Source organism: Crocodylus porosus, unplaced genomic scaffold (assembly GCF_001723895.1).
Source record: "Crocodylus porosus isolate Cpor-Errol unplaced genomic scaffold, CroPor_comp1, whole genome shotgun sequence".
NCBI lineage: Eukaryota > Metazoa > Chordata > Crocodylia > Crocodylidae > Crocodylus > Crocodylus porosus.
Genome location: NW_017728921.1, coordinates 3307616 through 3323367, shown reverse-complemented (window position 1 = coordinate 3323367; position 15752 = coordinate 3307616). Strand labels below are relative to the sequence as shown.

The following is a 15752-nucleotide window of genomic DNA, read 5'->3' as shown; positions in this document are numbered from 1 at the left end:
CGTATTGGTGCAGGGCAGATGCAGGATGAGTGTTGTCTGCTTGGTAACAAGCATGGAAAATCGCAATTCAGAGAGCAACGTTCATCACTTTTTCTGGCTGATGTGAGCTACGGGGGGGGGGCTCAGGAGGTGATAAGCCAAATGCAAAGCAATGCAGCCATGGGCTCGGGCTGGCTTGACGGTGAAGAAGGTGGAATTATTAACAGAGCTTCCCCACGTGATATTTTCACACATACAAAGCATCCTAAAGATTGCCAGCTTGGGCAATAGCAGAAGTATCATCAGATGGAAGACAGACTGTCTGCAAACACATGGCAGAGTTTATTTTTCTTTGATAATCCAAGCCTCCAGAATCAAATATTTTCATTAGCCCTCACCTTCATTAAGGATTGTGCAAACTACCAGCTCCATGTGTCCTAGGGAATACTTGCTCAAAATTCACAGCTAACAGCACTCAAGTGATTACAAATATGTCCACAAAACCTGGCTGCCAATGTATTCATGCTTGGAAAAATTGCTCAAGCTCTTTCCTGCAGAGAAACCCCAGGTCTCTGGGACTTCAGAGCCCAGGGGTATTACACCCTTGGGACCATGCCCAGCCAAGTGCCATGTCACGCGGATTCTGCGCCCACTGAAACCAGTAGCAAATCTTCCATCGATTTCTGTACTGCAGGGTCAAGCCCCGTGCGGCGGAGAGGCCTGAGCGCTCGTACGTCTTACCGAAGCCCGCGGGTGCTGAGTGGTCAGCGTGTCTCAGGACCAGGCCTGCAGTGAGAAAAGAGGGTGTTGTAAATGAGAAGAGCCCTCACCTACTGCAGACTGGCTCCCAGTCCTGCGTGAGGGACGGCCCCAAACTAACTGGCAGTGTCTTCAAAGAGCCTCTTGCCACCCCCAAAGCCCCTCTCCAACACACAGCTCGGGGGGCACGTCCACGTTGCAACCCTACGGTGCCCTCAGCAGCCCCTGACCTGCGAACAAGGCAGCTAGGTGTGCACAGGGCTGATCAGTAGCGCGCGGTGCTAACGAACCCTGCTGCCGCGCCGTGAGAACGTGGCGATGCCGCTCCTGGTTCAGAAAGTCGGGGTGCGTGGCGCTTGTAACTGTCTGGAGATGCCCCCTTGCTCCGAGAGAGGGTTGCGTTGCCTGCAGTGCCTCACCGCCGGCTGAGCCCTCGGCAGGGACATGCCGGCAGCTCCTTGCGCACAGCGCAGCAAGATGAGGCCAAAGTTTTCCAGTTTTCTTCTTCCTTTACGGGGAGGGAACCGTGGCGGTCGGTGACTTGTGGCAGCTCCTCCCAGGGCCGCGGCAGGTTTAGCACCACGATCCGGACGGCGCTCCAAGTCGGTGAAGAGCTTTTACCGAAGCGCCTCCCCGGCAAGCGGGAGAAGCAGCTGAGGCGCTCGGACCCGCGCGACCAACGTGCTTCAACAGTTCCCCCCAACGAGGCTTTTTGCTCAGTAGCGTTCACTGTATTCAGCAGGTACGTCGAGTACTTCCCAAACCGGACACCTCCTGTCCTGTGTCTTTACCCAGCTCCATTGCAGCTGAGACCTGAGTCCGGCCCCGTCTCTAGGAACAGGAGCAAAATGGGGGGTGGGTTAGAAAATGCTGCTTCACCCAGAGCCGATCCCAGGCCTGCTGAGATTGGCAAGTCCTGTGGGCTCCCTGGGCTTTGGATCAGGCCACAGACGTGCTCCTTTCTCTTCCCCGGGATTGGGAAGCAGAGCAGAGCTGGCAGGGCCTGCCCCACGTGGAGAAGACACAGCTGAAGGATCCCAGTTGCACAGGGATTTGGGGCATAAATGCTCCTATGATGACAGGGCATGGAGGCAGGCAGCCGTGTTAGTCCAAACTCCGGGCAGAGATGCACCTTATGGGACGACTAAGTCAGAGAGGCGCAAGCTCTCGCAGGCCAGGCCGTCAGCATCCGATGAAGAGAGCTCGGGCTAGTAAAAGCTCGCGGCCTCTCTGGTTGAGTCCGTGTATCAGGCGCACCACCACCCTGCCTTCTGGGACGGATGGTAATGCTCGCAGGGCCTCGGTTCGGTGCCCCAACCTCACCCCGGCCCCCTGCTCCGCGTCCGCGTGTCTTTAACCTCCTGCTTTCCGCCGCGGCCGCAGCGGAGCGTGGTCCCGGGGAGGCACCCGGAGCTACCGCCGCTCTGCCCGTGGCGCCGCCCCCCAGCCGTCGTACCAGGTTCTCCAGTGCACCCCCAATTTCTCGGGTCCAGCCTCCATCAGCCTGCCAGGGGCTGAGATCACAGGTCTCTCTCGCCTATTGAATTTTCTTGCTTGCAATGTGGTGCCCGCTCCGCCTTGCAGGCCTGGCTGCCTCAGCTGGCCCTTTCCTGGCCTTAATGAGCTCCCTCGGGTCTCCTGTCCAGTGGAATCACTGGTAATTAGCTGCCTCATAAAACAGGGAGCAGCTGGGCCTTGGCACAATGGCACGAAAATGGAGCGACGGTCTGGGAAGCACGGACCGGCAGCGCTCTGAGCTGGGACGAGACGCAGGCCCTTTCCAGGGAGGAGCGGGAGGGAGGGCAGATCCGCCGGGACCTGGACCACAGGGCCAGAGCCCTGCATCCGAGTACTTGCTGGTGTCAGGACAGACCAGCTGCGGGCTTTGCCGCCTGTGCGCCGTCCCAGTGCAAAGCACCGGAGAGCTTCAGCACGAATGAGGCAGCCCAGGACAACTCGGCCCCACCAAGCGGACCCCACGATGCAGTCTGAGCAGCGCCGGCCCCGTGACGTGCGGGTCAGCCCCGGAGCTGAGGCGCGCGATCCGCACGGCGTGCGGAAGTACGTGGGGCAAACACTGCTGACCCAACGCCCTGCCAACGCCTGGCTTGAGCTTGGAGGGCGACAACTGTACCAGGGGTGACCGGCCCCTCTCGTGCACGGACCGGCACATCCGTAGCTCAACACACCCCGAGCCTTGCCACGTCCCGTGGGACGCACTGGCAGAGTAAACCAGCCCAGGCGACCCAGGGCGTCTGTAGCACGCCCGGGGCTCTTGGCTGCTAGCTGGATCCCCAGCCCCGGCTCTCCAGGACTTACCTTGCTTTACTGTGCCAGCTGAAAGACCGATGCTGGAATGAATCACTTCCCCAGATCGGCCAGGGAGGGGGCGATGCCCCCGGCAGCCCGAGGGCTAGCCACGCTCCCGTTCGTTGTCTGCAGAGCCTGAACTGCGGCCGGGAGAAGTGGCCGATATTCAGGAGTGCCACTCGCTGGATGCTTTCGGGCAGCTTCGCAGCACCCGGCACCCCTCATCTTCCCCAGGGAGGCAAAGATGCTGCAGCCACACGGCTGCGATGAGACACTGGGCCAAGGGGGAGCAGAGGACTGGATACGGGTGCCCTCGAGCATGGTCTGGTAGTCCTGGTCCTCTGGGCTGTGACAAAGCTGACCCCTCATTTTTGCACTGGCTACTGGGCACCGTCAGCATCTGCCTGCAGGGCTGAGCAGCGCCCATTGCTCAGGCCTCCCCCCACCCTCCCACGGAGAGGACGGTGTTACTCTGCGGAGACCAAGAGACGAGGGAGGACGCTGCTTACCTGAAGCCAGGCAGCAAGTCGGCGGCACGGCTGGGGCTAGGATCCAGGCGCCGCGTCGGGGGCAGCGCAGCAGGGAATCCTGCCGCTGCTTTCTGAACGGGCACGGCGCGAGCTGGCGGTATTTGCCCAGCGCAGAGCGGTGCGGACGGACGCAGCCTGCACACGCCGACTGGCAGCTTCCCGCGCGAGGCCACGCGGCACCCGGACGAGGGCGTCTGAGAGGGGAGCTGGGCCCCAGGCCCTGACTTCAGCAGAGCATCCAGGGGCCGGCCGAACTGCTGCAGCAGCGAGCCACGAGGGTCTTCGACGTGGCTGGTGGGTTGGGGCCAGGGCGGAGCTGGGGGGTGCAGTGGTGCAGTTGCACCCCGCTGCGATTCCTGCTCTGCCCAAAGTTTAAAACCAACTGCCCGGCGGGGCGACATTTCTATTCTGGCATCGCTCGACTTCATGGCTCGTTCTTATCTACCTGACTCCTCCTAAACTCTTCGCTCTGCAGCTGTTACGGACCCTCTCTCCTTTATTAACGGTTTTCACGTTCCAGTCATCAAGCTGGCCTCTGTTCTGCAATGCTGCTCTTAGCTGCTCCTGGTATTGTAGCTCCTATTTCGCAGCCCTGCGGGCTGTTTTTAACTCTAGCTAAAAACACGAACTCAGGCATGGAAACATTAACTCAGGCAAACGTTAACATTAACTCAGGTGTGGGAAGACCTTTCGGTGACACATGGGATGCACTGTCAAGATGCTCAAGGAGGCTTTATGGGTCTGAAGTGGTCCAATGGCTACAGGACTAAAGGAACAGCATCTTTTGAAGACTATTTGCCTAGCTGGTTGCGTTTTTTAATATATAATGAATGATACAGCAAATGAATGTGCGCTCCAATACAGTTCTAGTTGTCTCCGCTTCTCTGTTAAACTGAAGAGCATAGCCCTAGCATATCAGTAACGCTTCTAGTTTCTTTTTACCTGGAGAAAAGCGTGTTGTGCTCTACGTGATGATGCATCGCACCTTCCTTTTCCAAATCCTACATTCACCCACAGCTAGGGCTACGCAGCAAGAACCACGTGTCTCACCCCACCTACCGAGCTGTCAAAAGCCGGCGCCTGGAGCGTGGTTTCGAAGAAGAGGGAGCCAGGCAAAGAGCGGCTGGGGCGGCTGGAGGAAACCACACAGAAGACAACAAACCCATGCGCCGAAGTTATTATACAACTTCTGTATTTAGTGGCTCTTTACAGAACTTGTTCCTTTTTAAAATTTTTAACAAAGTTCATCAATCTCATAGAAACTTTTGAAGTACAGTACATGAGCCTAACAAAATGTGATCAACATGTCCCACTAGCTTTTAGTACAACAGGATTTCAGTGTTCGGAAAGACTATGCTAAGTGCTTCATCAAATCCCGTTCCACTAAAGCTAACACTAGCACACTAAGAACAGTAGTCAATGCGAATGCCTAGACCTTCGATGGCGTGTTGGGGTTGAACCAGTAAAAATCGTTGCGTCGGACAAGCTCTCACTTGTTTGGACAGGGCTACCGTCGCTACAACGTGGCAGGTGGGATCTGGGCCTTGCATGGAGCCGAACGGAGTTGTTTTTAAAATTGGTCATTAACTACCACCCGAGTATAAAAATACCTTCTCTTCTGATAAAAACGTGTCCAGTGGGGAACTGTTCGATGCATAGCCTCAGTGCCTGCAGGACGCGCGCTCCTGTCCTGTCGAGTGTCAGCGGGGGTGGCAGTCCGGGTGGGGTGGGGCGGGGCAGTCCCTTGCATGCTGTACTTCGGTGCTTGCAAAATGCATTAAAAAAAAACCCTAAACAAAACAAAACAATACAGAGCAAACCAACACGACCCACGGATGCGTCTCTCAAAGGCATCTGCATAAGCTGGGGCTAGATCACAGGGGTGGGTGGAGAGACATCTCAGTCCGCCCATCGGAGAACCGCATGGTCCAGGGGCGACTCGTAGCACGGAGATCTGGGCTCCTCTCCTTCCAGGTGGTGCCACGGGTCTGACTCGGCGCCCGCTGAAATCAGCCAGAAGACTGTCTCCCGTGGGCTCTGGGTCAGGGCCTGGGGCGCCAAGGCAGCAAGCAGCTTACAGTTCACTCTGCACATGTGATGAACCTCCCCCTTCCCCCCTCCAAGTCAAGGCACCTGCTTAAAAGTGCTTTGCTGAATTGGGGCCCGGCTCCATCACCAAGGACCCGCCACCGAAGCCCAGGGAGGCGCTGGGGCAGTGCAGGGGCCAGCGGGCAAGTTTTGAAACGGCCAGCACCGTCCACGTGCGACCGAGGTGGAAGCCAGCCTTTTCTGGGCCGAGGCGTCCTGCCCCGCGCTGAGCGGGGGGTCAGGGCCTGTCTCCTGTCGCTTCGGCAGAGAGCAGTCCAGGACTGATGTGAAAGGTGACATTTCAACAGCCGCCCCGGAGGCTGATCCTCACTCCCGGGCGCTCTCTCCGTGGTCCTAACTCCAGGACCCAAAAAGGTGCCGATTCAGCCGTGCCAGCTGGATTCGACTAAAGTGAAAACAAACCAACCCAAAATCCGTTCGGGTCCCGGAGGCGAGCCGGCGGTTTGTATCTTTTTAGGGCTCGTCCTTTAAGCAGTGACCCTCGAAGGCTTTGAACTCAGAGGCCTCTCGCTTCAAATAGACCAAGGCTGCAGAGCGAGGGTATCCTGCCGGCTGGTGCTCCCTGCAGCACTGGAGCGGATGCATAAGATGCGGTGCGGTCGCGAGCACCGCCGAAGTTTGTTACTGTCGAATGGGACACGTCGAAGACGTGCACGCCCGGGCGCCTGTGCCTTCTCTCTCGAGATCAGAGCCGCGGGTGCTTTCACTGGCTCTTGCCAATGGACAGAGAGCTTTGCCGCCAACAGCTGTCACCGGTCCGTTCGTTCTGGGTTATCACAGGTTACTATCTAGAGGAAGTGTAAGGAGTTATGTGCCATGCTACATCTTGTTCAGGAAGGCTACTGCAGACATTTCTACAACATATACAACTGCACGTGACATTCTGTGTTACAAAGGTTTCAAAACATACCACCAGGACTAAGTACATACTTGATGGCATCCAGGTTTTCAATTTAGAGTCTTCACAGACTATAACATAGTCTCTGCAAAGGGCAAGTAATGCAGTGTCTTACAGACAAATGTGGAAAAACCGCTATTCAAAAGTTTATTAAATTTGGTCAGTCTCATAGTGCTTCTTGATGGCTTTGATCAGTAAGTCTTTTTTTTTTTTGTTTTTAATCTCATCCAGTGGCAAACTACAAGACTTCAGTGTACATTTAATGACACAACTGCTACATCATCTTGATTTTATAGCTATCTTTAATATCAAAGCAGCTTAAGCTGTTAATAAATTCCAAAGTATCCTTTTATTAAAATATCTAAAAGAGGTCTATAAATATTTTTTTTCTAAAAGTGTTCCCAGTTTTTCACATTTAAAACAAAGACAGGGCATCTGTTTTGCTTGGGTTTCGTTGTCCCCTTCCACGGAGGGCCAAGAGGCAGAAGATAAAGGCTGAGCTTTCCCTTCGCTTTCTCATGAACCCAGTGGGTCTTCTCTTCTGTTGTCAGTACGTGATAAAATTAACAAAATATATATATGTGTGTACGTGCACTCCAGGACGCCGGCACTCAGCAGCAGCCCAAAGAGCCGGGCAGGTCCCTGGGCGCGGGGCGCAGACCCGCGGGTCAGAACTCCCACTCCAGCGACTCTTCTCGGTTCGCAGCCCGCTCTAGCCGGTGGATGATGTTGTTGAGGTTGGCCATCTTCTCGTGCCTCCGCTGGATGTTTGTGTTCAGCTTCGTGCTCTGCTGTAACGAGCCCGTGTCTGTGGCGGGACTCGAACTCTGCACTTTGGCAGGGGCGGTGTTTGGCAGTGATGGGGAGATGGGAGCGGAGGAGGACGGGACCGGCGAGACGGACATCATGAGGCCTGGAGAGGAAGCTGCCGAGGGAGAGTTCAGGGAGACCTCCAGGCTGCAGCGGGAGGACTCCGAGGCAGATTTAAAGCTAATGGGGTCAGGATGCAGCCTCTCCCCGCCCTCCGGCTCCTGGGGCACGGGCTGGGCGGAGCAGTCGGCAGTCCCAGCCGCGTGCGCCTTGCTGGACGTGTTGCTGCTCCGTGGGAGGCTGGCGGTGCTGGGGGGGGCCCTCTGGGAGGCCCCCGCACACATGGTTTCATCCTGCTCTTCCTTGAGGCTCGGATGCTGAATGGACGCGGCCACGAGCTCCGGCTCCCTGTCCAGGCCACACAAGTCCCAGTGATTGTAACACTCGCCTTTTTCCCCGGGCTCCGGCCGCTCCTGTTTGACCTGGACCAGGGCCTCGCTTGACCGCCGGGGCTCCGCGTCTCTGAAGACCGGCTTCCTGTCCTCCGCCTCTGAATCGGGGCTCTGCGGGTTGGCGCCTCGGAGCGAGCTACCGGCCAGCGCGGTGCCCCCGCAGCCACCCTGCTCCAGGTCCGTGTCGTCCTGGGACCCTTCCACCAGCATTTCCCGGCGCATCCGAGACCTGTGACACAAGCACGGCATGGCTGTGACCGTGGCACGGGGCCTGCGTGGCTCTGGCTGGGTCCGCGCGGTCACTGTGCCGCGGGGGGATGAAGCCCCTGGGGGCCTGGCGCGTGTAGGGCCGTGGGCTGGGCTGGGCAGCACGTGGGCTGACTCAGTGGCTTTCTGGCTTATTGGCCCCGCCAGAAAACTAACTGAACAATGCATCCCCTCAGGGACATGAGCGGCAGGAGACAGCCAGCAGCCGGGTGGAAGGAAACAGCTCTGCTCTGTTTTTGCCCCTTTCCCCCCAACTTTTTCAATACGTGTTTAACCCCGTGGAGGCAAATTCAATCTGGAAAAGGCAGAGCAAACCGGAGTGCGGCACCACTGCTGCGAGAAATCCCTGGGAGCTGATCCTCGGGCCTGTCCGCACCCTGCTCCGGTCCCCTCGGTCATTCCCCGTGGGTCCGGTGGGGGCCGGACGGCAGAGGGAGCGCCCTGCACCCTCCGTGGGCCCTGCACCCTTGGCCAGCTGCGTTCTGCTTGGGGCTGTGGGACACGCGGGCTGTCCAGCGCACCCAGGGCAGGCCGTCTCCTGGAGCGGTCACCCCCAGCCTCGTCCCCCCGGACGCCAGGCAGCCCCTCGCCCGCTTCTCGTGTCCCCCTGCCTAGCGCCCCGTGCCCCCGGACCCGCTACCTGTAGTTATGGAACCAGTTGATGACCGTGTTGGTCTTGAGGTTGAGCTGGAAGGAGAGCAGCTCGATGGTCTGCTGCGAGGGGTAGGGCTCCAGCTGATAGGCCTTCTTCAAGGCCTCCTTCTCCTCCGGCGCCAGCACCACACGGGGCTTTTTGATCTGGAGGAGGCTGAGGTCCTGGGGCTGGAGGCTGGGGCTGGCGCACTCCGAGCGGGCGTTCGGCGACTCGCTGTCCGAGCTGGCGCTGATCAGCCCGTAGCGACGCTTCAGATACGCTGCAGGGGCGAGAGGACATCCAGCCCGTGTGTGAGGCGGCCCGTACTGCGGGCAGCTTCCCCCTGCCCTCCCTTGCTGTGGTACCACTGGGCACCCCCGGCGGACAGTCAGGAGAGCATTTGCCATCGAACCGTCCGCGCGGGGCTCCAGAGCGGCGCGGCCTTGCTGCAGGAAACCCACAGGCTTCACATCCATTGCCGGGAAGTGCCCCTGCCTCACGCGCTAGTGCGTCATCCCTCCGGAGAGCCGGGAAGAGCCCCGCACTGAAGGGACGGGGAAGTCACCACATCCGTGGCCTGTCTGCCCATCTCCCCAGCACCCTCCCCACCCGGAGTGGGGTGGGCTAGGCACCCCTGGACAGGAACAGCCTTGTTAGTACCACTCAGCCCCCCAGTGCCATCAGGCAGCATTGCTCGTTAGCGCTCGGTCGCATCGCACTCGATCCCGGGAGAGGTCCAGGACGGCCCGCAGCCCGGGACATCCCTGCCGCGGTCAACGTGTGTAGAGCGGGCGGCACATCCCACCTCCTGACTGATGCCAGCGTGCCTGGGGTCAGACCTGTGCCTCGGAAAGCCTCAAAACGCCTGGGGCCAGCTCTGGGCAGCCCCTCTGGACCGACCCCGAGGGATGGACCAGGCCCAACAGCTCCGGGCACGTGGCGCTCACCTTTCTTCTCCAGCTTCTTCATGTCGCGCAGCTTCTCAACGTTGTGCGGGTCATTGAGCCAGAGCTGCATGCGGACAAAAGGCTCCCTCCCCTTCAAGCTCAGCTTGTGCCAGGGCTTGGGTCTGGAGAGGAGATCGGACACCGAGCCCTGCGTCAGGCCCAGGATGCTCTCCCCGAACAGCCGTTGGCCTTGCGGAGGAGAAGCAGAAGGGGGTTAGACCGCACGTGCCCGCAGGGCAGGCTCCTGGGCACGCGAGCCCCATGGCAGGCCCTGGGAGCAGTGCAGGACCCCGTGGCCTGGCCAGGGTCCCGACACCAGGGTACAGCTGTCCACGGGGCCGGCTCCCCCACCCCGGGAAGCTGCCCCTCCGACGGACCCAGCCCTGCCTCTGTTCCGCCCGTGGAGCTGGGGGACTGGGCTTGCCCGAGGTCGGAGAGGAGCAGCGGTGTGTCGTACGACGGACGAGGCTGGGCCAGCCTGACCCCAGCGCTGTCCACCTTGCAGCCGCCTGGCCGGGAAGAGCCCTTCTCAGCACCGGCCTGGCCACGGGGAGCGGACCCGAGATCTGGGGGCACCGCCACCCTGCTGCGTGCCCGCCCCCCCGAGGCCCTGGAGCCGCCCCGCGTCCGCACCTAGGTTGTTGTCCGTCAGCACCTCCTTGACCTTCTTGGTGATGGCGTAGGTGTCCAGCTCGGGAGACATGGCGACGATCTCTTGTATGCCCACGGGGCCCTGGCTGCTGGGGTACGTCTTCCCGCCCAGCGCGGAGCCTGACCTGCTCTCCGGCTGCTGGTTCTCCTTGCTGCTCTCCAGGGCGAGGGTGAGCGGCTCCTGCGGGGGCTTCTCGTGCTCCGAAGGGCTGGGGGGCGGCGAGGGGGACGACTGGGTGTCTCCAGGACTGGCTGCAGGGCACAGGCAGAGAAAAGCATCAGAGTGGCGCACGAGAAAGGCCTCGGAAAGGCTCTTGGGGCAAAAAGGCAGCAACTCCGGAGCAGCACCATGACACGAGGGGAGAAATCCCACTCAAAAGGGGCTTCAGCAGAGCCGGCTGGAACGGCACAGGGTGAAACCCACCTGCACAAGGGCCGGCAGGGACTCCTCAGGTGCAGCCCTGGCGCTCGGCAGAGCCTGGCAGACACCAAAGGCCAAAATCCCAAGCCCCTGTGCCGTGAGCCGAGGGAAGGGAAGGTGGCGTGCGACTGCTGCAGCAGCGTGTGCCCAGGCTGCCGTGGGCACTGGCGCCTGGCCGGAGCCGGCACGCCCCACCACAGCGGGGCAGGCTCTCTTCGGCGCTGGGTGAACCACGTCGGGGTGTCTTGGTGATGGCAGCTGCCCCCCGCTCTCTGCCAGGAGGGCGGGTGGCTGCGCAGAGCCCTGGGCCCTTGGGCTGTTACCCACCCCCAGGCCATGCGTGCAAATGCCCCCCCGCAGCTTCCACGCGAGCCTCAGACGCAGCCAAGAGCAGCCCCGGGGTGCGCTGGGGACCGCCCTGGCCACCAGCCCCCGCGCCCGAATCCTGCCCCCTTCGCACACCCCGGGGGGAAGGCATTTAAGGGCGAGTGAACTGCGCGTTCGAATGGGCCTATTGATACCAAAATCCCCGATAAACCTGCCCACTAATCTCCTCTAATGCCATCCCCTCAAGCCTTTCCCTTTTGCTTAACGACTGTCAATTCCAGTCAAGTTTGATACCGTCTGGGCCAGGCGGGAGCCGACAGAGATTCCCGTCCTGCAATAAATCTCTGGCAGCTCACGTTCGGCGCTCAGCTGGGGGAGGACGGGGGAAACGGCACTGGGGCTGGGGAGGGGGGAGAAATCAATGAAAACTAAACTGTGAATTTTAACGTTATTTATTGTGCCGATCTGTTGCCGACCGACGCGGCCGGGAGAGCCTGTCACGGCCTTTCCAAAGCGGGGAGAAGAAGGGCAAGTCTTCCAGGCGGATGCTGCCAAGGGCAGCGGTGGTGAGAATAATCAAGGAGAGAAAACACAGCGTTAACACAAACCCCCGGTCGCTGCTCCGTTCCAGGCACGAGGCCGAGCGCTGCGCCGGGCTCCCGTTTCCCCCCTTACTACGTGACTATCAGAAAGCATCTCCGACACAATCCTGCACGGAGGACTGGTCCTGTCCCACGTCCTCGCGGAGGGGTCTGGGAAGGGCTGGGTGCAGCAGCACGGCGGCTTGGCAGAGCCGTACGAAGCAGCCTTTTCACAGGCTGATGGCGCGAGGGGCGCCAGTCTGGAGACGCAGGCCCTGGCGTGGGCGCTGGAAGGGGCACGTGGGGGTGAGATTCACCACAGGGCCAAGCAACAGGAGCTCGTCCATGCTGAATTCAAAGGAGGTGAAGGCAGACAGCACCCGGGGGTTTAGCGAGGTGCTGTCAGAGATGGGACGAAAGGCTGACTGCCCGCTCCCCTGTGAATGCATCCTGCCCCGGCCCGGCTAGTTCTGTCCCGCTGGAGCTCACGGCGCTCGCTGGCTGCACTGGTCTTTTCCACGTAAGCAAAAGCTCGAGCCCTGAGCCCAGGGTCAGGCAGCTCTGCAAAGCCCCTGGGCCAGCACGGATCAGACAAGGCTTCCCAGCTGTCGGAGCGGGAAGCTGCCCGGGCAGCCAGGCAATTGCCTTCCCTGGAGGCTTCCAAGCAGAGGCTGGATGAGCATGCACCTGGGACAGGTGAGGACCAGCGCAGGGGACCGCACGTGACAATCCTTAAGGCTCTCCTGACCCCACAACTTCCACGGGTGACGGAGCAGACTCAAGCCCGCCCTGAGCGCCCCCAGGATCCTGCACCGCATCTGGCAAGGTGTTTGCCCCAAAATCCACGTGTGCGGCTGAGCAGGGACGGCATGTGAGCGGGCACCTGTGACGTGCTCGGAAAGGGGACACGCTGCCCCTCCCTGAGCGGGTGCCCCGTGAAGGGGACAACTGGTACCAGCCAGGGGTGGTCTAGCAGCAGGGTCTGGGCTGCGGTGTTACAGCTCCCAGGGGGCACAAGGCTTGGGGGCGTCTGACCTCTCACTGGCACCACCCAGGCGACCCTGCTCGGACCGCACCGGGCGGGGGTTTCACAGGCAGGCTTGTCCAGGAGACAACCAGCACCCCCGGCTCCTGGTGCGACAGAGGCTGGGCTAGCATTCCCGTGGCGCCTCTGGGCACACACGGAGGTCAGGCCCCTGCCGCCCGGCACTGCACGCACGTCCCACGCAAGTGGCTCCTGACCCGAGAGCCCAGGCTTGGAGCAGGAGTGCTGACGCCACGGGGAGAGGAAGAGAAGCGATGCATGAAGCTGTTATTCAGGACTCTCTCTGCTAGCCAAGCAGGGGAACCTCTGGGGGAGGAAAAGGGGTTGTGCTTGGCAGCTGAGGCAGGACTGGCGAATCAGAGAGGATGGGATTACCAGGCCTGAGAGATGGGCTGGTCGGTGATCTGCTGCCTCAGGTGGGTCACAGCCTCCACTGAGCTCAGCCAGCTCCACGGCCCCAGGCCTGGGGCCAGCCTAAACCCGGGCCCCCGGCGCACGTCAGCATGGCGAACGCGTGGGACTTACCCTGGGCTGGGTTGGGCTGCTGGCTGATCCCCTGGCCCAGCTGATCCGTGAGCCACAGCTGCATCCGGATGAATGGCTCCCGGCCCTTCTGGGTCAGCTTGCTCCACGGCTTGGGCCTGGACAGCATGTCACTCACACTCCCCTGGGACAAGCCCAGCACCTAGGGCACAGGTTGAAGGGAAGGGCTGGGGCTACCGGGCAGCAGGCGTCTGATACCCCCACGAGGCTCCTGGGGAACGCGGCCACCAAGCCGGAGGGAGGCGCTAGCTGTGGGGTGAGCCCAGGGCGTCAGGGAGTTGTCACTCAGCCCCCCTGTGCGGGGGGCTCCTTACCGGCTTGCTCCCTGGCCCCACAAGTGGGAGAGGCTGCGGCACTGCACACCCAGGACACTGAGGAGGGAGCTGGCCAAGAGGCTCACACCATCCCACATCCATTCCCCCCGCACCGTCCTCCAAGGGCTGCACTGTGCGCCGCAACCCGGGGGGGTGGCATCGCACCGGCCCCACGTTCCAGCCTCGTGGATTCACCCCAAGCGGCAGGTCTAGGCGGCACGGGGCTGGGGAGGCGCCGAGGCGGCCCGATGGGCACCGCGCGCTGGGGCGTACTTCCCTACGGGCCCTGCGCGGGGGACCGCCGAAGCAGAGTCCCACCCTGGAACGGACACGCGGCCAGCAGGGGCCAGGCCACGTCGCCAGGACAGCAGCAGCCTGGGTCCACCGCTGCCTCTCCGGGGAAGTACCTTCTCCCCGAAGATCCGCTGACAGATGCCGTTCTTGGCCAGCTTCTCCTTCACCTGCCGGGTCAGCTCCAAGGTGTCCACCTCCCGGTACATGTACATCTCGTACTGCTCCGGTGTCAGCGGGGGGACCGTGGGCTTGAGCGTCCGCGGCACGTAGGCAGGGTAGTAGGAGAGGCGGCCGGCGCTCTGCGCCTCCGAGCTGCCCCCTTCTGACTTCATCTCTGCGGTCTTGTGGGGCTCGTCCTCCCCCAGGGCCAGCTCCTCCTCGGTGGGGGCACTCTCGCTTGGCTCCCCCCGCGGCCAGGCCCGCCCGTTGGCCAGGCTCGAGTAGCTCGAAGAGGAGGAGAGCGAAGGGGACACCGCGGTGTAGGGCCGGCTCAGCACGCTCCTCTCCGAAGCCCAGTGCTGGTCGAAGTAGGAGCCGGCGTCGCCGATCTCGGACTTCACCTTGCGGATGATGCTCTGCACGAAGGCGGCGGGGGACAGGACCGTGAGCGACGCCTGGGTGGAGCTGGGGCTGGTGCCCACCGCCCCCTCCTCCTGCTTGATGTAGGCCTGGACGATGTTCTGGCTGACGGCGGCCAAGGTGGAGCGCTCTGCGGGTGGGGTGGGGATGGGCCGGCCGTTGCTGCCCGACTCGATCTCCAGCAGGGCCTGCTGCTGGGCCTGCATCTCCCGCCGCGCCTGCTCCAGGATGCTTTTAATGGCGTCCTCCGAGTTGCTGGTGCCGGTGCCGTTGGTGACTACCTGGGGGGCCGTGGAGCTTTTGGTTTCACCTGGAAGCAGAGAAAGCCGAGCGGAGTGAGTGGAGGCTCTCCCGCTGGGACCGGCTCCCCGCGAAGCAGCCCGCACCCCGCTGCGGTGGGGTCCCCGAGGGAACGGGGGCAAAGCTTCCCCGCTACTTCCGAGGGGGTGGCCTCTCCGACCTGGCGGGTGCCATGAGCCAGGTCGACAGGCCTGGTGGGGTAGAGGCGCAGCCCGAGAAAGCCCCACCTCCATTCCCGACTCGCTGCAGAGCCCCGGACAACGCACGTTGCCCTCTGTGCCTCGGTTTCCCTTTCTGGAAACAGGGGTTCAGGCTACTTTCCCTTCTTTTGAAAGGAGCTCCGAGAGCTATCAACCACAAGTCCAGCCGCTGCTTGGCAGCGCAGGATCACTACCCGGGCAAAGCCCCTCCAGCAGGAAGGATCTGCTGGTTACGATGCCCTCAGACAACGCAAGTGGTGACGTGTCTGCGGGGTGCGTGTCTGCATGGTGCCGGGCAGGCATGTCGGGCCTCTTGTAATCACAGAATCAGAGAAAATTCAGGTTGGAGGGACCTCAGGTCACATCTAGTCCAACCCCCTGCTCAGAGCAGGACCAGCCCCAACTACATCATCCCAGCCAAGGTTTGTCTAGCCGGGTCTCAAAAACCTCCGAGGATGGAGACTCCACCACCTCCCTGGGGAGCCTGGCCCAGCGTTTTACTGCCCTTCTAGTGAGAAAATTCTCCCTAATGTCTAACCTCAACTTCCCTCGCTGCAACTGGAGCCCATTGCTCCTTGTTCTGTCCTCTGCCCCCACCGAGACCAGTCCAGCTCCGTCCTCTTGCAAACCCCCGAATACGAGCAACCGTTCGATTCTGACTACTGCTTTTGCCCCTGCGATCCCGCGGTCCCTGCTGCGGGGTCCCCTCTGCAGCACAGGGCCTGGCCTGCAATGTCCTTGCTTTGCTATGTTTTAACTTCCCTCTGCCTCATCACATCAGCACGTGAGCCACCACCCACCC

At 61.2% G+C, this 15752-nt stretch overlaps 2 protein-coding genes across 2 annotated transcripts in view; one reads left to right on the top strand and one right to left on the bottom strand.

Moving 5' to 3' along the window:
* Positions 1 to 1299, top strand: part of FAM109A (family with sequence similarity 109 member A) — a 6033-nt gene extending 4734 nt beyond the window's left edge. Inside the window, exon 2 of the mRNA XM_019538778.1 lies at positions 1289 to 1299. The gene's annotated coding sequence lies outside the window, so the exon portion shown is untranslated. The remainder of the gene's footprint in view (positions 1 to 1288) is intronic.
* Positions 1300 to 6357: 5058 nt separating this feature from the next.
* The window catches only part of CUX2 (cut like homeobox 2), a gene marked incomplete at its 5' end in the record, with an annotated part of 67441 nt that continues 58046 nt past the window's right edge, over positions 6358 to 15752 (bottom strand). The window contains 6 exons of the mRNA XM_019538777.1: positions 6358 to 8076; positions 8755 to 9028; positions 9696 to 9884; positions 10329 to 10598; positions 13246 to 13405; positions 13985 to 14760. Coding sequence (XP_019394322.1) covers positions 7254 to 8076; positions 8755 to 9028; positions 9696 to 9884; positions 10329 to 10598; positions 13246 to 13405; positions 13985 to 14760 — 2492 coding nt within the window. The remainder of the gene's footprint in view (positions 8077 to 8754; positions 9029 to 9695; positions 9885 to 10328; positions 10599 to 13245; positions 13406 to 13984; positions 14761 to 15752) is intronic.